This window comes from Gopherus flavomarginatus, chromosome 18, assembly GCF_025201925.1.
Source record: "Gopherus flavomarginatus isolate rGopFla2 chromosome 18, rGopFla2.mat.asm, whole genome shotgun sequence".
Lineage (NCBI taxonomy): Eukaryota > Metazoa > Chordata > Testudines > Testudinidae > Gopherus > Gopherus flavomarginatus.
This window is the reverse complement of record NC_066634.1, coordinates 6,026,459-6,048,407: the sequence shown is the minus strand read 5'-3', so window position 1 is coordinate 6,048,407 and position 21,949 is coordinate 6,026,459. Positions and strand designations below refer to the sequence as shown.

Below are 21,949 nucleotides of genomic sequence, written 5' to 3'. Positions count from 1 at the left end.
CAACCTGTACTGCCCCCTCTCCAATGTTCAACCAGCCCCAGCTCACCTCACCGGTGGTTCACTTCCAGACTCTCCAGCCTTCTGTCTCCCTTTGCTTGTGGGACGGGAACGATCTCAGAGAAGATTGCTCGGCTATTCTTCTGCTTCGACACGCTCCCGCATTCCCTGAAGTCCTCTGCTGCCCGCAAGGTATCCCACTAAAGCAGCGTCCATCTCTAGGAACCATCACCAAATGCATCCATGCCTGAGGGCCTCCTTGACCCCATCAGATGACTCTTTGGCCCAGTCTGATGCCCCCTTAACCCGATGCGATGATCGCTTGACCCAGTGAGATGATCCACTTGACCCATCTGTGCATCAGGTTCATGTGTGATGCCCCCTGCCCGCAACCCAGGCAAAGACAGGGGCAAAACAGGCAACCCCCCACACACACCAGGGTTGCATCCACTGGTTTGTTGTTATAGGGTCTCTCAGGAGCAATAGGGCTGTGTACTAGTTTGTTATTGTAGGGTATCTCATGAACAATGGGGATGTATATGCTGCTTTGTTATTGTAGGGTCTCTCATGAGTGGTGGGACTGTGTATGGATTTGTTATTGTAGGGTTTCACCATTGGGAGCAATGGAGGCTGAGGCCTTGTTTTTTATTGTACGGTCTCTCTGGAAGAACAGCGCTGTACCCACTGTTGTTGTAGGGTCGCTCTAGCCCATACTGACTGCAGGGCATGGTGGAGGAGTGCCCATCCTATGGATCTGGGGGCAGGCATCAGCTCATTGCAGATCCCCAATGAACTGGAGTCCAGTCCATTCCAGCAAGGCCCCCAGGACAGGACAGGGCAGGGCCCCAGGGAAGACACCCTGAGAGGGGCTGGGCCCCAAGCTTCATGGTCAGCAGCCCCCAGAACCCAACAGCAGCATGAGGCCCTGTCCCCACAGCCACCTCCCACCCTGGGGACCCGCTTCTAGGGGGCAGAGCTGGGCTCAGGCTCTGTGGCCCATCGCACTAGGAATTGGGCTGAGACCAAGTGAACCCATTTCAGGCAGGGGCCACAAAACAGCTGGAAACCATAGCTAGTCACAGAGGGGAAAGACCCCTGTACCCCATTCCCCATCCCTGAGCCAGCCAGTCCCTGCCCTGGGGCCAGATGGGAGCCGGCGCCCCCTAGAGGGGAAAGGCCCTATTCCCCCAAGCCATCTAGTCCCTGCCCTGGGGCAGGATGGGAGCTAGTGCCCCCTAGAAGGGAGAGGCCCCAGTCCCCTGGTCCCATCCCTGGGGCCAGATGGGAGCCGGTGCCTCCTACAGGGGAAAGGCCCCGGGCCCCATACCCTGCCCCCCGGCCACATGAGTTCTGGGTCATCTGTGACCCACCCTAGAGATGGAAGCCCCCTGCCCCCCAGTGCCTGTTCTGAGTTGGGCAGGGGCCCAGCCCTGACAGTGTGTGCGCATGTGTGTGTGGGGGGGGAAGGATGCCAAGCTCTGTCACTGCCAGCCTCAGGGAAGGGACCTTGGCGGGAGGGGGGTGGGCAGCCGGAACCCCCCACCCCACCCACAGAGAGCAAGGCTAATCCCCTCCAGCAGGGGGCAGGACCCCCCTAAGAAGGACTGTCCGGGAGCCAAGGGCTGACACCATGACTTCAAGGACGCTGGATTACTGGAGAAACTGGATTTATTCCTCCTAGTACAAAAGCCAGCCGGGGGGGAGCAGAGATGAGGCAAACAGCAGGACCAGGGGGAGAGGGTCAAGCCGCCTTTGGGGCAGCCCCCTACAAGCCATCACCGCATCAACCTTATGCTACACCCCCTGCCCACAAAGCCCCCTTTCCCTCCCCCGTCTCCCTGCACCCACAGTGATGGCAGCTTGGAGCCAGTGCCCCCACCCCTGCCACTGGTGCGGTCGCTGCTGAAGAAGCCGGGTTTCCATGGCACAGTCTGTGGTAGGGGGTTGCCCTTTCTGCTACCAGTAGTAGGCACTGGTCCCTATTGTGCAGTCCTCAGTGGCTACCCCAGGGGGGCGCTGTCACTGCTAGAGAAGCCAGGTCTCCATGGCACAGTCCCTGATCGGGGGCTGCCTTGCTGCTACCAGTAGTAGGCACAGGTCCCTCTGATGCAGCCCCCGGTGCCTCCTCCAGGGGGCGCTCTCACTGCCCTGGGTAGCACCCTCCCCGTGGCACCGTCCCCAGCCCTCAGCGCCGGGCCATGTGTGCCTGCACCACATCCAGCAGGCCCTGCGCCAGCCGCAGCACTTCCTGCTCCTCTCCGGCCGGAAAGGCCTCGTTGGGGATGGTGGGCGGGGAGTGGTAGCTGGGATACTGTGTGGTCTTGTCGTCCACGCCGTGACGGCGCAGTTCAGCCACTTGTGCTGGCAGCCCTTCCAGCCCGGGGTCGTAGGCTGCCACCTTCTGCGCCAGGGAGGCCAACGTCTGCTCCCGCTCGAAGCGCTCGCCCCGGTTGTACACGGCAGCTGCCAGGGCCTTCTCCACGGCACGGTGGACCTTGTAGAAGACCCAGTTGGTGCAGCACTGCCCCACGTCATGGCCAGCTGCCCGCAGGTCGCTCTGGGCCTGCCGGAGCCAGCGCCTGGCCTCCTCGGCCTGGGGACGCCGGCCGGCCTTGGGCCGGTGGTACGACCAGAAGTCGTAGTGGAAACCACTGTCCCTTTGGCCGGTGAACTCCCTGCGGCTCTGCCTGTGGCGCCTGGCCTCCCTGTCCCATTCATCCCATGAGGCTGAGAAGCCCCAGTGGCTACTGGGATGGCCCCTGCCGCCCGAGGCCTGGGGGCTTCTGGGATTGCCCGCTGTCTGGGGCTTCCTGCCCTCCTCCAGATCCTGGATCCTCTCCCGCAGGTACTTGCAGACCTCGTTGGCCATTTCCTCCTGCCCCACATTCTTGTCGGGGTGATAGCGTAGGTAGAGCCGCCGGATCGCCTTCCGCCGCTCCCCCTCAGGCAGCTCCCAGATCTTGGCCAGGCAGGTATCCACCTCCTCCTTCACCTGCCCCAGCGACTGGCGGTACCACGCTTCCCGCGTCTCCTGCTGCCGCTGCTGGTCCGGCACGGGCACCAGCGCCCGGTCGCGGCCATCCACCTGGATCCTCTTGAACTGATACAGGTCGTTGGCACTCACCTCCTCCTGGCGCCCGGCTCCCAGGTCGATGCGGTACATAGGCACTGCTCCGTCCGGCAGGACTTCTAGCACCACAGCGTACTGGTAGCACTCCTCGGGTGCCTCTGGGTCCAGGTAACCCACGTAGTCACCCGGGGCAAAGGTGTTGAGGATGCTCATGTCCAGGCTGTCGTACCACTCCTGTGGGATTTCTGTACCAGGGCTGGGCAGGGTGTAGGCGTCAGGGTGGGTGCTGGGTTGCAAAGGCACCCTGTTCCTCTCCAGCACGCCGAGCACTTCGCCGGGGTCTTTGCAAGCCAACATCTGCATGAGGATTGACATGGATTCCCAACGCAGCATCCCTCCCATAATACTGTCCACCTCCAGGGCCAGGCTGCCCAGGATCTGGACTGACTGGCCCAGATCCATCCTCTCCCGATGCTGCAGGTAGACCCGGCGTCTCCCATCGGCATGCAGGACCACATGGACAACCTGGGAAGCCTGGCTCCCCTCCAGCTGCCCCCCATGGTGCATCATCACTGTCTGGATCTTCTCACAGCACACCACCTCCAGCCGCTCGGCGGAGAAAGCCACTTCCTGCTCCCTGCTGGCCGTCTCCACCTCTTCTTCCTTGTCCCATCTCTGCCACCTCAGCAGCGCTGCCAAGCCCTCCCGGAATTCGGGAGACACCAGGATGCCTTGGAGCTGGTTCCGGCTCTCGCAGAACTCGCCGTAAAGGCACAGCTCTAGAGAGGCCTCCTCCAGCTGCAGCTCCGTGATCTCGGACAGGAGCTGGGGCCTCAGGGGCTGGGGCAGCTGCCGCACCAGCTTCCAGGGGTCATATTCTGGAGAGGGCAGGTGGCATCTGGAGAGGTCCACCAGGAAATGGAAGGTGCTCCCCAAGGCTTGGATAAAGTCAGCAGAGGCACAGTCACTGAAGACCAGGGTGGTGGAGCGGTAGAGCTTCCCATCGGTGCAAGGCAGATGGAGCTCTTCCACCCCAGAGAAGTCCGCTTTCCCTTGGCTGAGCAGCTGGAAGAGATGCTGGGTGGCCCGCAGGACGGTCTTGGTGAGGTTGGGCTGCAGAGTTTCCTTGTCTTGGGTCTCCTGGTGGATCCGGCGCAGCACTTGGGCATAGTGCCGGACGGAGGGCTCCTGCTCCACCCCCAGCTTCTGCAGCAGCTCGCTGTAGACAGCCACCAAAGGGGGCACGGTGTAGAGATAGGGCCGAAACTCCTGCTCATGCCACAAGGAGAAGACCACCTGGCTGGCCTCTGCCACCTGCTCCCCCTTCACCAGCACCACCGGCAGCCCCGCCAGGCAGTCAGCGTTGAAGCCCCTCAAGTTGCGCTCCAGGTAGCCGTACGTCTGCATGAAGATGTGGGTCCGGGTTTCCCGCCCTTCTTTGGTCTCACACCGCGCTTGGCACACGTTCTTCAGGTTGTCCAGGACCATCGGGGCTGGCACGGCCTGCAGCACTCCCAGAAGCTCCAGCACGGATCGGGCGTTCTCTGTGCAAGAGACCAAGGGCAGGGTAAGGATGACAGCGGATGTCCAAACCAGGGCCACATCCTCATTCCATGGCACCACCAGAGAACCCTTGAGGGCCACGGGCTGTGTGTGAAGGACACAGGGTGGATGGAAGTTCCCCAGATTGTCCGGCACCCTCCGTGGGGTGAGGAAGCGGATGGACGAGACTCTCTCCAGGAAGTGATCCGACAGCGAGTCCCTGGGCCGGGACAACAGATGTGACAGAAGAGCCTCCCGCTGGGCGGGGAGTTCGCCGGCCGCCGCGCCTTCCTGCCCCGCCTGACGCTCGATCCACGTGGCAAATTCCACTAAGTCATCCTCCAAGATCTCCCACTTCATGCCCACATCTCGCAGGAAGGAGTTCACCATGAACTTCTCCACCCTCAACTCCTGGAAGAACCTGTCGGGCACGAACCTGGCATCCAGCTGCATCGTCTGGAAGAGCAACACCTCTTTGTCATAGAAGTAGGAAGCTGGGCGCAGGACCCCCTGCTCGTCCCGGATGAAGCTGATGGGCCCAAAGGCTGAGACAATGGTCGTCTTCTCCTCAGGGTACTCCTCCCGGTAGTGGCTTTGGATGGTGAAGAGCAGCCTCAAGACCTCAAGCAGCTGGGACTCTGGGAGACGGGGCAGACTGGGCAGGAGATGGCGGATGAATTGCTGCAGGTCGTTCAAGATGCTAATGCCAAGGCTTTTAGAGAGCTCTTGATGGAGAGGGTTGTCCTGGAGCAAGACAGTCTGCTGGTCCAGCTGGTACAAGGCCTGGAAGTCCTTTGAGAGCTTGGGGATCCTGGTCTCTAGGATGTAGACGTTGTGGTAAAACGCCAACGCCACCCACGTCCCCTGATGCGTCTGGAACAAGGGCAGGGACCGGAGCTGAGTCAGCAGGTCGTGCTCCAGCTCCTCCACCTTTTCCGTGAGGAACCTCAACAGCCTGATGGTGTCATAGGACTTCAGCTTGCCCCAATGGAGACCCGTCCTAGCGGCCAGCTGCTTCAGCACCGAAACAGGGTCGTGTGTCTGCAGCAGGCACGGGCGAATGCAGTGGAAGCTGATATCATGGGGGATCATCAGGATATCCAGCTTGGCAAAGCCAAGCTTGCCCAGGGATTTTTCCACGTCGCTGGAGAAACTATAGATGATGGTGGGCAGGGAAACCAGAGGAACCAGGCACTCATCTCCGGGCTGGTCGCTGCAGATGGGGAGGATGGCCCAGTACTCGAAGAGGGAGACCAACTCTCTGAAGGCCTTGCTCTTGCCTTCTTCCTTGTGTTCACTGGCCTTATAGATCATGTGGTTGAAGAGCTCCCACACCTCTTTCAGCCACTTCCGGGCCTCTGCTGACTGGGCCTCCCAGTCTGGCTGCCCCAGCACCTCCTGGATGAACCTGGCCGCCTCCTGCAGGGTGAATGCCTTCAGGAAGCCGGCTTGGAGCAGCAGCGGCTTCTGCTTGACGTGGTAAGCGAGGAATTGGCAACGCTGCCGCGGGAAGAGGCAGTGGGCTCTGCTCAGGAACACCGGCTCCCGGCTGCTTAACGGCCGCAGCATGCCGTCGCAGGTCACGGAAAGTGGAAGCCCCTCCAGGTCCCGGATGTCCCCTTTCCGCAGCTCCTCCAGGCAGAACTCCAGCAGGAGGGAGCAGCTGGACGGGTCCTTCAGGGGCGTCTCCAAGACCCGGCAGGGTGGGTCCAGAGGCAGCGCTTTGAGGAAGCAGCAGAGAGATCCAGGATTCAAGGTCAGAACCTTCACGCCCGCCCTGGCGAACTCGGCGTGGATCCGTCTGAGGCCTTGGAAGGCCGGGACGAGCTTCATCTCAAGTCTCTGGAGGACATGGCTCATGGAGTCACAGGGCTTCTCCTGCAGGAAGAAGGGCTCCTGGAGCAGGCGTCCCTCACCAGTTGCAGTCCATGTGATTCTCACCATCTCCATACTGTGCACATGAGGGCGGATGGTCTCTGTCTGGTAAATGGGTATCAGGGGCTGCTGCATCTCTGCAATGAGCTCGTAGACCCGGTTGACCAGCTGGTGCCAGGGCGGGGGCACGCACTCCCTCACGGCTGGGAAGTAGCTGAGATATTTTGAATCCAGCATCTCACAGCAGGCCTGCAGGGTCATGAAGCACAGCGCCTCCCCCAGCTTCTTCCGCAGCCAATCCAGCAGCCGGCAGTAGAGCGGAGCCAGCAGCCACTGCATCAGGAAGCCGTTCCAGGCCGTGTTCCGGCTCCCACCATCCTCTTTGCGCAGATCACGGCGAGCCGAGTCCACGGAGAAGTTGCCGTTGATGTGGACAGGCAGGCCGGTCTCCAGCGGCAGCGGCAGGGTGCAGAAGGCCCTGCCAGGCCGGACTGCTTCCAGGGAGGCGGCCACGGCGCCGTACGGTAGGCGCTCCGGGTCCGGAGACTCCTTCTTGGCTGCGTTGTCCACCCCGGCCTGCCACACCACTGCCCAACTGGTGGGAGGCCGAGAGCGGCCGTGACTGACTTTCATCGTATAGACCACCCTCACCGGCGCGGCCTCCTCGCTGCCTGATGCAGCCATTTGGCTCAGCCGCTCCTGGAATGTCCTTCGCAGTGCCAGGCTGCCTTCCTCCATCTCCGTCTCCACCCGCAGCAGCTCCCGCGGCTGCACCTTGCCCTCGGCGATCTCGGAGAAGACGACGGTCCTCAGATGGCGAAGGAACAGCACCAGGCTCTCGGCCTCCTGCGCCAGTGCCTCCTGCATCTCCTTCAGGTCCTCTTCGTGGATAACCCGCTGGCACACCCGCGAGCCAGCCGCGCCCTCCGCTGTCCGCAGTGGCAGCCGGAAGAGCACGCCCTGGCTTAGGTCAAAGAGGTCGGGCAGGAAGGTGGCGTATACATCGGGGAAGGTCTTCTTGAAGTCCCCGTTGACACTGAACATGGAGCCCGGGTACTGCTCGCTGGCCGTGGGCACGTAGCGGAGATGGGGATCGAAGACGCCCAGGGCACTGTCGCCCGTCATGAAGGCAGGGCAGTCCGTCAGGTGGAAGACAGCGTTAAAACCCAATCCGTACTTGCCCGTCTTGTCCTGGCGCCCACCTTTGCCCCCCACGCCCAGCCGCTGGATGCCCTCGATGTCCTCCTGCGTCAGGGCCTTGTCGTTGTAGACGCAGAGGGCGGGGCCTTGCAGGCCACCCCACTTCTCTGAGATGACGCGCTGGGTGGAGTGGTGGCGCCGGTCCCAGACAAAGTGGATCCGGCTGGCGCCAGCATCGTCGGCGTTCTGCAGCAGCTCCTTCAGCACATCGCGGGAGGACGAGGAGTACTCCCGCAGGATGTTCTGCAGCCGCACAGTCAGCTCCTCCCGGGCGCCGAACTCCGACGCCCACGGTGCCAGCTCCAGCCCCCGGATCTTCCCCTGGACCAGCGCCCGGTGCCTGGTGGTGGGCACACCGCAGCGCAGTGCCAGCTCCCGGGGGATCCGGCCGTGGCACAAGGGCATCCCCTCCTCCCCGGGCAGCCAGGGTGTGTCATTGAAGTGCAGCTTGGCCACTGGGCGCAGAACCCCCTGCTGATCCGGGAAGAAGATGCCCTGAGCTTCGTAAGCGGCTACCTGCTGCAGATCCGACGAGGCCTCCATCAGCCCAATGGTCACCAGCCTCAGCACCAACTGCAGCTCCTGTGGGGACAGACTCTGCCCAGCTGTTTTCCTGGCCAGGTCCCGGAGCACCCACGTGTAGTTCTCCAAGGCGAAGGTCTCCTGAAGCCCCACGCACCCCCACAGTGCCTTGAACCCCCAGTACTCCTGCGGCAGCTGGTGGAGATACGGGGAGGCCTCGAATGACAGCTCCCGGGCCACTGCCTTCACCGGCACAAAATGCGCCCCCACCAGGACAAAGGAGAATGCTGCAGCCTTATCAGCTACCTCCTTTTTGCACGTGGGCTGCTTGTTCAGCAGCTTGTCGAGGTAGGCGTAACACTGCCGCGCAGTCTCCTGCAGCTCCAGTTTGGGCAGGGCGTTGGAGCGCTGGCACGTCTCCGCCAGCTGCCGCAGCACCATGCCGGCTGGCGGCTTGCGGCTCAGACCCAGGAAGTCCTGGAGCGCCTTGGAGAACCTATAGTCCCATCCCAGGTCCTTGCCAGCCAGGACGGGTTGGATCAGCCCCACCAGGCTCCTGTGCTTGTGGTGGTAGAGATCGGTGGGCCGGCAGAGCTCATAGTGGGCATCAGGCAAGGCAGCCGGCAGGAAGGGTACGGCACGGAAGGCCACCTGGGCAGGGTTGTCCAACCCTTGTTCCAACAGCTGCTCCAGCAGCTCCAGGATGCGGCAGATTCTCCGGCAGCCCTGCTGCTGGTCACGCTGCCAGAGAGCCTGCACGGTATGGGCCCGCTCCAGCAGCTCCTTCATCGGCACCATGTCCTTGGCCATGCCCAGCCCCTCCAGCCGCAGCAGCCTCTCCGGAGCCAGGAAGTCTGTCCCGGTGGGGAAGCGCCCATCCTGGGGGTCGTACAGAGGGGCGGCTCTGCCCTGGGGGTGCACCAGCTTCCTGATGGGCTGCAGCTGCCCTTGGGGGGTGGTAGGGATGCAGGACACAGAGGCCAGCAGCTGGTCTACCCTGGCATCATTCATGTCCAGGGCATGGAGAATCAAGGCATCACGGTCGGGTGCGTCCAGCGTGCCCATGTTGGCAAATACAATCTTCTGGTAGAACCCCACCCAGTCATAGGTGTTGGGCAGCAGGGTGTCCTCCTGGCCACTGGCCTGGAATCCAGATCTCACCCAGTTCGGCAGCTGCACGGCCAGGAGGGGCTCTGGCAGCAAGTTAGCAAAGACTCTGGCGGCCGTGTGCCCCACCCGCGTGTTACGGGTGATGGTGAAGTCCAGGAAACGGGCGTTGTTCATGGTGCACCATCGCCGGCCGTCGGAGAACAGCGCCAGGTCCCGCCCATTGGCCAGAGCGTGGTAGAAGGCCTTCACGGCCTCGGTGAAGGGATGCCTGGCTTTGCCAGCATCCGGCCAGAAGGTGTGGTATTCATAGTCCTCCAGGTCACCCTCCTGGTGCATGTCTCGGAGCAGGCTCAGCGCTTGGAGCCAGGCAGCTGGCACCGCGTCGCGCAGCAGCGCCCAGTTCCACTCACCCTTGGCTGTGGCATCCCAGAGTCCTTTGCGATTGGAGAGGACGGCGAAGGCCCCGTGGAGGTGAACCGGGAGGCCAGAGGCAATGGGCAGGGGCAGGAAGCAGAAGACGTGCCCTTCAAAGCCATCCAGGTGTGGAGCCCACTTCCCCGGCTCAGTGGGGGCGAGCGGCAGAGCCACTCCAGCGCTGGGGGGTAAGGGCTGTGTCCCATCATGCATCCCCTGCTGAAACAGAACCAAGGACTCTCCGGTGCCCTGGCAGGTGTGTACCAGGTAGTGGCTGATGGTGATGTCCAACTCCCACCATACCGTCAGTTGTTCGATGCTGGACTGGCCTGTCCTGGAGTCTCCAGCATCCTCGAGGCTCTTGATCCGCTTCCGGCACAGCGTGGCCAGAGACTGGGTGTCCTCCGGGGAGGAGGCCTGGTTGGGAAGGCGCTTCAGCGACACCTCCCGCACCCCACGTAGGAAGAGCAGCAAGAGGTGGCAAAAGTCCCGGAAGCCGCTCTGGAGCCTCTCGACCCGGTCGATGCCGAAAGCCACTTGGCTGATCCGTGATTCCCGGGCCTCCTCCTCGGTACGGAAAGGCAGGCGGAAGAGCGTCCCCGGGAAGTCGAATGGCTCCTGTGTTTGGAAGCCAAACAAGCCCTGGTAAGGCCGGAACTGCTCGGCGAAGGTGGTCAGCGTGGCCGGGCGCTGGCGCAGGTCCAGCCGGATGCCGGGGCAGGCTGGGTTGGGGATGTGCTTGCGCAGGTGGGTGACGTTGGGGTCAAAGATCAAGAGGGTGCTGCCGCTCAGCACCAAGGGCACATCGGTCACATGGTAGACGGTGTTGAAGCCCAGACCAAACCTGCCGATCTTTCCCTCCTGCCCTTCCTTGGTGGCAGCTCCCACCCGGACGATGTTGACTAAGTCTTCCTGGGTGAAGGCTGCATCGTTGTAGGACCAGAGGGCCGGGCCGTGACAGGCGGCCATGCCAGGATCCAGCAGCCCGGCTGTGCCACCATCGTGGCGCCGCAGATCCAGCAGGAAAGAGCATTCCCTGGCACCGGCATCCTCCGCGTTCTGGATCAGCTCTTTGAAGATGTCGGCCTCTTCCGTATACTCCCGCAGGATGTTCCAGATCCGTGTGGTGATGGGCTCCGAGGGCCCCCATGCCTCAAACAGCTGCGGCTGCAGCACCCGCGTGCTCAGCAGCGCCACCCCCAGGAAGGTGGCCGTAGCCGGCGCCACCGCCTCATGCACCACAGCCAACTCAGCGTCGTCACCTTCCAGATCCGCCAGGCTGGCCCGGTCGATGTCGCAATACAGGGCCGACGAGGCTGGCCGCAGAGTGAAGCCGGATCCTCCCGGAGCCTGCACTGGCACTGGCAGGTCTCTGTCGCCCTGGTGCCCTCTGCTTTTCAGGCAGTCTAGGATGGCCACAGTCAGCCGCAGCTCCGCCTCGGTGCCACCTCCGGCGCGGCCCTCAATCTCCTTCCCCAGCCGGCACAGGGCCTGGCTCAGCTCCTCCTCGCCCACCGCATCCCGCACCCCCCAGGCCAGGAAGAGCTGGCGGTAAGGCAGCAGCTCCGGGGGGACCCTTGGCACAAGGCAGCTCAAGTCCAGGCCATCAGGGTAGGCCAACACCGCCGTGGCTGGGACAGAGAATCCATTGCCGGTCCAGAGGACAGCATGGGACAACGCCACCCAAAACTGCCTCCGATTCTGCTGCATGTGCTGGTAGATGACGTGGAGCTTCGGCACCAGCGTCCTGATGTCCTTGGGCTGGTCCCCCTGTGCCAGGAGCTGCAGGTTCACCAGCACCTTCTCCGGGGGCGGTGGGCGGCTCAACCCCAGCTTCTCCTCGGCCGGCTCTCGGAAGGCGTCCGTCAGCGGCATCGCCAGCCCCGCCAGGTCGGCGTAACGGGTCGATCGCAGCCTCTCCGGGGGAAGGAAAGGTCCATTCGGCTGGCGCTCGGTCGGGTCGGTGGCGGGCACCCAGGCCAGCTCCCGCAGCCGCTGCAGCTTCTTCTGGCAGAAGTGGCCAAGCGCCGGGGTCTGGTTGCACAGCTCGATCAATGCTCGGGATTTGGCCATGGCCCCGGGGGCGTCTCTGGCCTGCTGGAGCCGGCCCACCTCCTGGGCAGCCTCTAGTATGTGGTCGGGGGTGATGGCTGTCTCGCTGGTCTTCAGCCCCAGGGCACAGAGGGACCGGAGCACGGCCGTCTCCCGGAAAGCCATGGGTGGGAAGCACTGGGGGCCCAGCAAGGCCCGAAAAATCATGTTTTGGGGGTCGAAGAGCTCGTTGGCACGTACCAGGGTCCCGTCGCGTTCCATGAAGGCCAACTCCTCGCACAGAGTCTGCAGTTTCTTGCTGTGTCCGAAGAGGGCGTCCCCGTGCCGCAGCACCCACAGCATGAGCTGCTTGGCGTCCGGCGCCCTCTTGGCGTACACCCCCTTCTTCACCGCCCTCACTGCCAGCAACGCCAGCTCTGCTGCCCCAAGCAGCTTGTCTCGGGTCTGCAGCAAAAGCCGGCGGTCTGCCTCATCCCGGCACCGCAGCACCGGCTCCGGCAGCACCAGGTCTTCGGGCACCGCCGGCACCGTACTCCTCTCCAAAGCTTGGTAGCTGCCGGCTGGCACCAGCCCGGCCGGGCAAGGCGGCGAGACGGAGGGCATCTTCTGGAAGATGGGCAAGCTGCCCAGCACCACGGCCTCCCGATCAGAGAGGGAAGAAGCAGGCACCTGGGAGAGAAATTGGCAGAGGATCCTGCCGCGATCCGGGGGCAGGGAGCGCAGACGGGCAGCCACGCCAGCCACGCCCAGGTGGTCGAAGGCTCTCAGTGCATTGCTGGCCGTGGGCACCAGGACGTAGTCTATCAGCTGCCGGTGCCAGAGTTCTTGATCCCACCTGTGGATCACCGTGCAGCCCAGAGCCTCCAGGATGCCAGATTCATCCTCAGTGAGGCTGCACCCCTCCCAGCTCCGGAACAGCAGCGTGGGCGTGTGCGAGAGCCGCGCCAGCTGGAGGCTACAGGCGCCCTTGCCCAGGGGGGTGAGGGGGACAAGCGGGTGGCCCTCAAACGGCGCCAGGGAGTGGACATGGTGCTGTAGGAAGTCCCAGAAGGCAGCCAGCCACTGGTGGGGAGGCTGGCGGGGGTGGCCGCCGAGGCACCAAGTAACGTGGGTAGAGCCGTCTTTGAACCAGTCTGCAGGGAGGGCGGCCTTCAGGTTCTGCTTAATGACAGCTGGGTCCAGAGAGATGAGGTTCCTGAACAGCTCTGAAAGAACCACAGAGACCCGGGATCACAGCCAGACCAGAACCGCGTCGGTGCCCAGTCTTGCACGCAAACCCAGAGCAGCCTAATATAGTCCACCAGAAATGCAGCCACCTCTGGGATGGGGTGGGGCGGGGCGGGCTGGTTATACGGGGACCCTTCACCCGGCACTGGGACTTGGCCCCTATAGGGTGGGGCGTGGGGGGCTGGGTATACGGGGACCCCTCACCCAGCACTGGGATACAGCCCCTCTGGGGTGGGGCGTGGGGTGCTGGTTATACGGGGACCCCTCACCAGGCACTGAGACATGGCCCCTCTGGGGTGGGGCACAGGGGGTTGGTTATATGGGGACCCCTCACCCAGTGCTGGGACATGGCCCCTTTGGGGTAGGGCGTGGGGGCTGGGTATCCGACGACCCCTCGCCAAGCGCTGAGATGCAGCTGCCTCTTGGATGGGGTGCAGGGCCCGGGTAACAGGACCCAGCAACGTTCATGTTGCCCCAGGCACACCGTGCAGAGACGGGCACCTGAGGACAGACGGTTCCCACTTACCCTGCTCTGCGATCCGCTGCAGGTGACTCAGCAGGGCAGGTGTCAGATCTTCCGGCAGAAAACTGTCAGCCAGGCCAGGGAGCAGGATCCTGGAAACCAGGAATTCAGAGAGTTAAGACAGTAGGGCTTGGGGGGGTGGGGGGGGAGGGAATAGCAGGGAATGGGGCCTGTCCCTTTTAGTGGGTGCTTGCTCCCATCTGGCAACAGGGCAGGGATTGGCTGGCTCAGGGGGATGGGGAATGGGACATTTCCCCTCTAGGGGTCACCAGCACCCATCTGGCCCCACAGCAGGGGGCTGGCTTGGCAGGGGCAGTGGGTTCCCCATTCCATGGGCTGATTCGTGGCCCTGGCATGAAGCGGGTCCCTGCGTCTCAGCCCGGCTCCCCACAGAACCAGAAGCGTAGCTAGTGGGGTGCAGGGGAAGCAGCCGCTTCCCCTCAGCACATTTTCCAAAAGCGGCACCTTAGTTAGGGGCTGCCATGGTGCCAGCGGGCAGGACCCACGCTCCGCTCCGAAGCTTGGCCTGCCGGCCGGCGCTGTACCCCTACAGACAAGGGGGGGCAGGGCTGGTCCCTGCGGTGGGGTGGGCACAGGAAGCAGAGAGCAGTGGTGCTAGCACTTGCAGCAGTGGGGCTGGTACCAGGAGCAGCATGGAGCAGCCGCGAGAGGTGGGGGTGGGCAGCCCGGCTCCCCCTGCCTGGGGCTCCCCTCGCCCACCGCGGGGCTGGCTCTCCCAGGACTCTGCCCTGCATGCGCCCAGTACCCCCGGGGCTGCTCCTGCCTCCCCTGGCTGGCCCCAGATCCCCTCCCTGGGAGGCTGGGGTCCTGCTGCAGCTTGCGCCCCTCTGCGGGGCAGGCAGCCCCGAGGGGTTGAGGCCGTGCCAACCCTCCCCCAGCTTCCCCCTCCAGCAGTCCCTGCACCTTCCTGCCGGGCCTGTTCAGCTCAGTCCCACCGGATCCTGCCCTACCTCACGCAACTCGCCCCTACCGTGGGGCGGCCCAGCCCGGGGGCACTTGGGGAGCCGCAGCAAAGCCCCGCCTGGAGCTGGTGCAGGAGACAAGCGTGGCTCTCAGCCCAGGCTCTGGCATCAGGCTGCAGCGGAGCCACCCCCTGTCGGCTCAGCTCACCTCAACCCCACTCTTAAAGGGACACGGACCCCACCGCGGCCCAGCCCAGCCCAGGGCACGTGGGGGTGTCACCTCACCCCACGCTTGGGGGCCTGGTGAGGGGGGTGCTCGGCACCATAGCAGCGCAGAGGGCAGGCCAGCGCGGAGTGGACCCCATGAGGGCAGGGGGCGGGGCGGAGCGGCCAGAGGAGGAACTAAGGGGGGGCGTGGCCAGAGGAGGAGTCGGGGGGGGTGCCTTTTTTATGTTTGCTCCCCCTGCTCTTAGAATCTGGCTACGCCACTGCCCAGAACCTGCTTTTCCCAGGTGCCGCGGGCTGGCGGAGCCGCGTTCACTGGGTGCCCGGGAGGCGGGTGAGGGGCCAGGGGCTCTTACCTGGGAAAGGCCTCGCTGTCGGCATAGACTGTGCCGCCGGCACCCCCGAAGCAGGAAAAGCCCCCATCAGCGCGTGGCAGCAGCTCCAGACCTGCCAACTCCCCATAGCGCTTGTCTCCGGCCACATACTCCAGTAGCAGCCGCTTGTTGGCCGGGTATCGGGCAGGACCCACACGGCCCAGGACCTTTCGCATGTAGGCCGGTGTGGCCTCCTTCACCGCTGGGCCGCCCGCGGCCAGCGCCCGGCGCACATGGGCTGGCACCATGGCCAGTGGCTCGCCCGCCTGCACCAAGGCATCCTCCAGCACCTGGAGCGTGGCCTCACCGGCCCCGTTCTGCGGCAGGAACACAGCGTCCGTGGCTCGGAGCCGGCGTGTGCCGGGTTGGCCGGCCGGCACCAGGGTTTCCATGCCCCACAGCTGCTGGCAGATCCGTTCCGCCAGGCTCCGGTAGCGCTGCTGGTGCCGGCTCAGCTCCGGGTCGGGCCAAGTGCCATAGGGGTTGCCGGGACAAGCTGCCACCGCCACCACAACAGCCTGACGGTAGGCGAGCGGCAGCACCGCCTCGGTCAGCAGCTGGTTCCACCGGGCGGCATGGTCCCGGCCACGGTCTTCTTCAGCCCACTGGACATGCCGCCGGTCGTCCGTCAGGTGGAAAGGGGCGTTGACGTGGAGGGGCAGTCCTGTGGCATTCTCCTCCGTGGCCGGCAGCGGCAGGAAGCAGCAGAGGTGCCCGGCACAGCCGCCCCGCAGCGGGTACGCCAAAGCCACGCCAGGCAAGCTCCCCAGCGCGCCCGCCAGCTCCGCCAGCTCCGGGAAGGCACCTTCAGTCGGCATGGCCGAGACCACCAGCCACTCGCGCTCTGTGTCCCCGTCAGCGGCCGTGCCGTGCGCAGCCACGGCCTTGATGCAGGCTGTGGTGGCCAGCGCCGCAGCCGCCACGTCATCCTGGACCAAGCCTGGCCCATTGAGCGGGCACGAGGCAGCTGTGGTCTCCAGCAGCTCCGTCGTGGCCCCCTGACCGTCCACCATCTTCAGGGCCAGGCGCCGGACATGGCGGAGGAAGAGGAGGCAGGTAGAGGCGTCGTGGATGAAGGCCAGGAAGAGCTGGCGCACGCGCTCGGGGCTGTACAGGTTGTCCGAGATGCCGGAGGGTTCATGGCGCAGCGGGAAGCGGAAAAGGGTGCCGGGGAAGCGGCTGGCCGCCGGGGACCCTGCGCCGCGCGCCATCACCTCCAGCGCCCCCCAGAAGGGCGCGAACTGGTCTGCCAGCTCCACTCTCTCCTCCAGGTGCCACTGCTGCCCACCATCCGCCAGCACCGCCCGCTGCGGGTCCAGCACGCCCAGCCAGGGGCCGCTCAGCACCGCCGGCAGGTCTGCAGGGAGAGGGGATGAGAGACAGGGAGCCCCAGCTGTGACCCCAAACCCACCCAGAGACCCCCGGGCTGTGACCCAGACCCCCCGAGCTCCCCCAGAGACCCCTGGCTGTGACCCTGAACCCCCTGAGCTTCCCCAGAGACCCCCCCGGCTGTGACCCAGATCCCCTGAGCTCCCCCAGAGACCCCCTGGCTGTGACCCAACCCTCACCCCGAGCTTCCCAGCGCGGGAGGCCCCTGCCCCCCAGGGCACTCACCTGTCAGGTGATAGACGGAGTTGAAGCCCAGGCCGAAGCGGCCGACGGTGCCGGGGTCGTGCAGCTTGTGGCTGTCGCCCGTGCTCTGGATCCCGTCCCAGTCGGCCTCCGAGAACAGCCCATCATTGTAGGCCACCAGCGCCGGGCCTGGAGCCAGGGAAAGCAAGTCAGGGGTGGGGCCTCGACCCCCCAGACCGCACGTGAGGGGCGGGGCCTTGACCCCCCACCCCCCAGACAGCACTGAGGGGCAGGGCCTCTGCTCCCCAGCCAGCATGTGAGGGGCAGGGCCTTGACCCCCCACTCCCCAGACACCATGTGAGGGGCCCCCATTCCCCCCAGACAGCATGTGAGGGGTGGGGCCTCGACCCCCAACCCCCCAGACAATGCGAGGGGCCCCCATCCCCCCCATACAGCACGTGAGGGGTGGGGCCTCAGTGCTCCCCACCCCCTCTGAGCGCACATGAGGGACGGGGCCTCGACCCCCCACTCCCCAGACAGCACGTGAGGGGCCCCCATCCCCCCCAGACAGCACCTGAGGGGCTTGACCTCAATTCCCCCCGACTCCTCAGACAGTACCTGAGGGGCAGGGCCTCGACCCCCCACCCAAGACAGCGAGTGGGAGGTGTGGTCCCCATCCTCCCTCCCAGAAAGCATGTGGGGGTGGGGCCTCAATACCCCCAATCCCCCCCAGACAGCATGTGAGGGGCAGGGCCTCAATCCCCCCAATCCCCCCAGACAGTGCATGGGGGCAGGGCCTTGATACCTCCAACCCCCCCAGACAGCACATGAAGGGCGGGTGCCTCAATACCCTCGACCCCCCCCCCCGACAGCACATGGGGTCCAGGGCCTCGACCCTCTCCAAGACAGCAAGTGATAGGCAGGGCCCCATCCCCCCCTCAGACACATGAGGGGAAGGGCACTGATCCCCTGCAGACACCGTGTGAGGGGCGGGGCCCCGATCTTCCCAGCACCCCCAGACAGCATGTGAGGGGCGGGGCCTCAATACCCCGACCCCATCGGACAGCACGTGGGGGTGGGGCCCTGATCCCCCCCAGACCCCGTGTGAGGGGCGGGGCCCTGATTCCCCCAACCCCCCAGACAGTGGATCAGGGCCCCGCCCCTCACCCCCCCCCCCAAGGCACCACATGAAGTGGGACTCTGATCCTCTGATCCCCTAAACTAGCCCCCCCCCGACACTGTGTGAGGGGCAGGACCCGCAGCCCCCCTAGACATTGTATGAGAGGTGGGACCCCCAATTCCCTAGCTCCCCTTCCCCAATCCCCCTTGCCCCCCATCTGCTCCCATTTCCTCATACACACCCCTTCAGTCCTGCCAGGCCCCCCCCAATCACCCAACATAAATCCCTTCCCCAGATCTATCACTGTCAGCCCCCCCCACACACACACCGGCTGCTGCCCCCTCGTACCCTGCGCTCGCTGCAGCCCCTCCGCGGCCAGGCTCTGGGTCCCGTAGCAGCGCTCATCGCACAGGAAGATCACCTCTGTGGCCCCTGCATCATCCGCGTTCTGGATCAGCTCCTGGGGGGGTGGGTGCAGCACCCGTCAGCACATATCCCGCCCACCCCTGGCTCATTACCAGCCCCCCAGCTTGAGCACATGCTCCTCTGAGAAGGGGAACTAGGACTTCTGGGTTCTCTCCCCAGCTCTGGGAGGGGAGTGGGGTGTAGTGGTTGGAGCAGGGGGGGGTTGTCCTGCTGTGAACCCCCCAAGCCCAGGACTCACCTTCAGAATCTGCCCCCCATCTGGGTACTTGCGCAGGATGCTCTGCAGGTATTTGAGGAAGGGGGGGGCCCTCTGCCGGAACCCCCTCCTGTGGAGAGGGGGGAGAAAGACGTGCATCACTCACCAGGAGATATCTCCCATCCGTCCCCCAGCACAGGCTCATCTACCCAGGTATCCTGCCCCCTCCCTGCCCCCTGGATCAGCCCCATGGCTCCATCTACTCAGGTATCCCACCCCCTCCCTGCCCCCTGGATCAACCCCACAGGCCCACCTACCCCGGTTTCCCAGCCCCTGCTGATGGGAGGGGTCACTGAGCCCTCCTCAGGGGCTCCTGCCTCATCATAAACACACCCTGCCCCCAATTGCTGTCTGTCCTCGGGTCCATGAGCCCCCCGCCCTCCCCTCATCCATGGGGTGGCCAGGCTCGGATGCGATCTCCTCTCCAGCCACCAGAGGGCAGCACTGCCTCAGGAACCAACCACCCCCTTCCCTGCCTCCAGACCCCTAACAGCCCATGGGAGACAAGGGTGGGGGTGGCCGAGCCCTGGGAAAGGCGGAGAGAAAGGGGGACTGGCCTTTCCTGGGGGCTGGAGGGCCAGGCTCTGGGCCGGGGTTGGTGGTGATGAGGAGGGGACCTCCCTGCAGGGGTGAACGAGAGCCCTGCATGGCTTGCAAGGTGGCCCTGGTAGGACAAAGGAAATTGGGGGGGCTGGGGTATCTGCCAGCACTGGGGAGGGGGATCAGACTCCGTGCCACTCAGAGCAGGACAATGACCCCCGTGTCTTCACATCAGAGCGGCCACACTGAGTCAGACCAAGGGTCCATCTAGCCCAATGTCCTGTCTGCCAACAGTGGCCAGTGCCAGGTGCCCCAGAGGGAATGAACAGAGCAGGGAATCATCAAGTGATCCATCCCCTGTCGTCCATTCCCAGCTTCTGGCAAACAAGCTAGAGACACCATCCCTGCCCAACCTGGCTAATAGCCTCTGATGGACCTGTCCTCCATGAACTTGTCTAGTGGTTGTTTGAACCCTGTTATAGTCTCGGCTTACACATCCTCTGGCAAAGAGTTCCACAGGTTGACTGTGCGTTGGGTGAAGAAATATTTCCTGTCATTTGTTTTAAACTTTCTGCCTATTAATTTCATTGGGTGACCCCTAGTTCTTGTGTTATGAGGAGTAAACAACACTTCCTGGTTTACTTTCTCCACACCAGTCATGATTTTATAGACCTCTATTGTATCCCCCCTTAGCCGTCTCTTTTCCAAGCTGTAAAGTCCCAGCCTGATTAATCTCTTCTCATATGGCAGTCGTTCCATCCCCCTCATCATTGTTGTTGCCCTTTTCTGAACCATTTCCAATTCCAATATATCTTTTTTGAGATGAGGCAACTACGTCTGCACACAGTATTCAAGATGTGGACGTAACATGGATTTATACAGAGCCAAAACGATATTTTCTGTCTTAATATCTATCCCTATAAAGGAAGTATTTCTTCACCCAAAGCACAGTCAACCTGTGGAACTCCTTGCCAGAGGATGTTGTGAAGGCCAAGATTATATCAGGGTTCAAAAAAGAACTAGATAAGTTCATGGAGGACGGGTCCATCAGTGGCTATTAGCCAGGATGGGCAGGGATGGTGTCTCTGGCCTCTGTTTGCTGGGAGGATGACAGGGGATGGTTCACTTGCTGATTCCCTGTTCTGTTCATTCCCTCTGGGGCACTTGGCATTGGCTGCTGTCGGCAGACAGGACACTGGGCTGGATGGACCTTTGGTCTGACCCAGGCTGGCCACTCTTATGAGCCCCGGGGATTCTGGCTCAGGCCACAGACGGGGTCTAGGCTCTGCTGAAAGGGCAGCCTCGGGGAGAGAGGGTTGGGGGCCTTAGCCCAGTCTGGTGCTACCTACACAGTCCTGATGGAGGCGCTGTCATCCAGGGAGAAAGGTGCTATCTGCCTGGGTAGTGATCCCACCTCCCACGCCTGGCCAAGCCCTGCAGGCCAAACTAGCTGTCCCCACCGCCCACCCCAGGAGTCCCGGCTTTCCCTGGGCTAAATGAGAGTCGCCAAACCAGGGATAGTGCAGCCCCCTCTGATCCCCCCAACAATGCCAAGCACCCCCTACCCAAACACCCACCCCCAACAGCACCCAGCATCCCCTACCCAAACACCCACCCCCAACAACGTCCAGCACCCCCCTACCCAAACACACCAACCCAACAATGCCCAGCACCCCCCTACCCAAACACCCACCCCCAACAACGCCCAGCACCCCCCTACCCAAACACCCACGCCCAACAACGCCCAGCACCCCCAACAACGCCCAGCACCCCCTACCCAAACACACCAACCCAACGCCCAGCACCCCCCTACCAAAACACCCACCCCCAACAACGCCCAGCACCCCAACAACGCCCAGCACCCCCCTACCCAAACACCCACTCCCAACAACGCCCAGCACCCCCCTACCCAAACACACCAACCCAACAACGCCCAGCACCCCGCTACCCAAACACACCAACCCCTCAACAACGCCCAGCACCCCCTACCAAAACACCCACCCCCAACAACACCCAGCACCCCCTACCAAAACACCCACCCCCAACAACGCCCAGCACCCCCCTACCACCCACCCCCAACAACACCCAGCACCTCCTACCAAAACACCCACCCCTAACAACACCCAGCACCCCCCTACCACCCACCCCCAACAACACCCAGCACCCCCCTACCCAAACACCCACGCCCAACAACACCCAGCACCCCCAACAACGCCCAGCACCCCCCCCAACCGCCCCCAACAACTCCCAGCGCCCCCCTACCCAAAAGCATCCTCAACCCAAACGCCCAGCGCTCCCCAGCGCCCACCTCTTCGGCTCTGTGGCAGCCATGGGGAAATCTGCGGAACAGAAAACAGCACCGAGCATTAAACACATGGACGTAACCCTTCCCCCTCCGCCCCATAGCACCTCACCCGCAGCCCTCCCGCTGGAAATAGGCACCGGAGGGAAGGGAAACTGAGGCAGGGCAGGGGTTGTGTAAGGCCCTCCAGTAAGTCAGTGCGAAAGCCAAGGGAAGGAACCCAGGAATCCTGGCTCCCACCCACCGCTGTAAGCACCAGACCGCGCCTCCCCTCCCAGAGCCGGGAGAGAACCCAGGCGTCCTGCCCCCCAGGGCCCCACCTCGCTTGGGCTGGAGCTGCCGGGGCAGGACACCGGGACCCCGGCGAAGGATGCGAGCCACGCCGCTTCTCGGGCTTTATAGCGCCCGCCGCTCGCCCCGCCCCGTTTCGATTCCTTCGGTTTCCATTTCGGGATTCCATTTCGGTTTCGATTCAGCTCCGCCGGACACGCCGCGCTGGGCAGCGCAGGGGCAGTGGGGGCAGGGGCAGTGGGGGGTGATGGGGCAGGTGAGGTGGGGTACGGGCGAGGGGATGGGGGTCAGTGGGAAAGACGGATAGATCGTGGGGGGTCTCTGGGATGGTGTTAGAGGGCTCGGTGGGGCAGGATATGGGGAAAGAGTCAGTGGGGGGTGAGTAGGG

At 63.8% G+C, this 21,949-nt stretch overlaps 1 protein-coding gene across 1 annotated transcript; it reads right to left on the bottom strand.

The window, feature by feature from the left end:
* Nucleotides 1-1,647: 1,647 nt before the first annotated feature.
* LOC127036500 (sacsin-like) lies at nucleotides 1,648-21,675 on the bottom strand. The gene is made up of 8 exons (XM_050927431.1): nucleotides 21,591-21,675; nucleotides 21,277-21,307; nucleotides 18,411-18,498; nucleotides 18,095-18,206; nucleotides 16,669-16,815; nucleotides 15,037-16,411; nucleotides 13,536-13,624; nucleotides 1,648-12,987 (listed from the first exon to the last, which is right to left on the bottom strand). Exons 2-8 carry the CDS (start codon nucleotides 21,297-21,299, stop codon nucleotides 2,183-2,185), a joined length of 12,639 nt encoding a protein of 4,212 aa, XP_050783388.1. The 5' UTR covers nucleotides 21,300-21,307; nucleotides 21,591-21,675; the 3' UTR covers nucleotides 1,648-2,182.
* Between the last annotated feature and the right edge of the window lie 274 nt (nucleotides 21,676-21,949).

Excerpts from the sequence above, each read along its gene's own strand:
- LOC127036500 (XM_050927431.1), bottom strand. The coding sequence starts at position 21,299 with ATGGCTGCCACAGAGCCGAAGAG. Across the intron at positions 16,816-18,094 it reads GGGGCTGCAGCGAGCGCAGG|GCCCGGCGCTGGTGGCCTAC; the intron begins GTACGAGGGGGC and ends CCCTGGCTCCAG. Across the intron at positions 12,988-13,535 it reads GCAGCGGATCGCAGAGCAGG|AGCTGTTCAGGAACCTCATC; the intron begins GTAAGTGGGAAC and ends TGGTTCTTTCAG.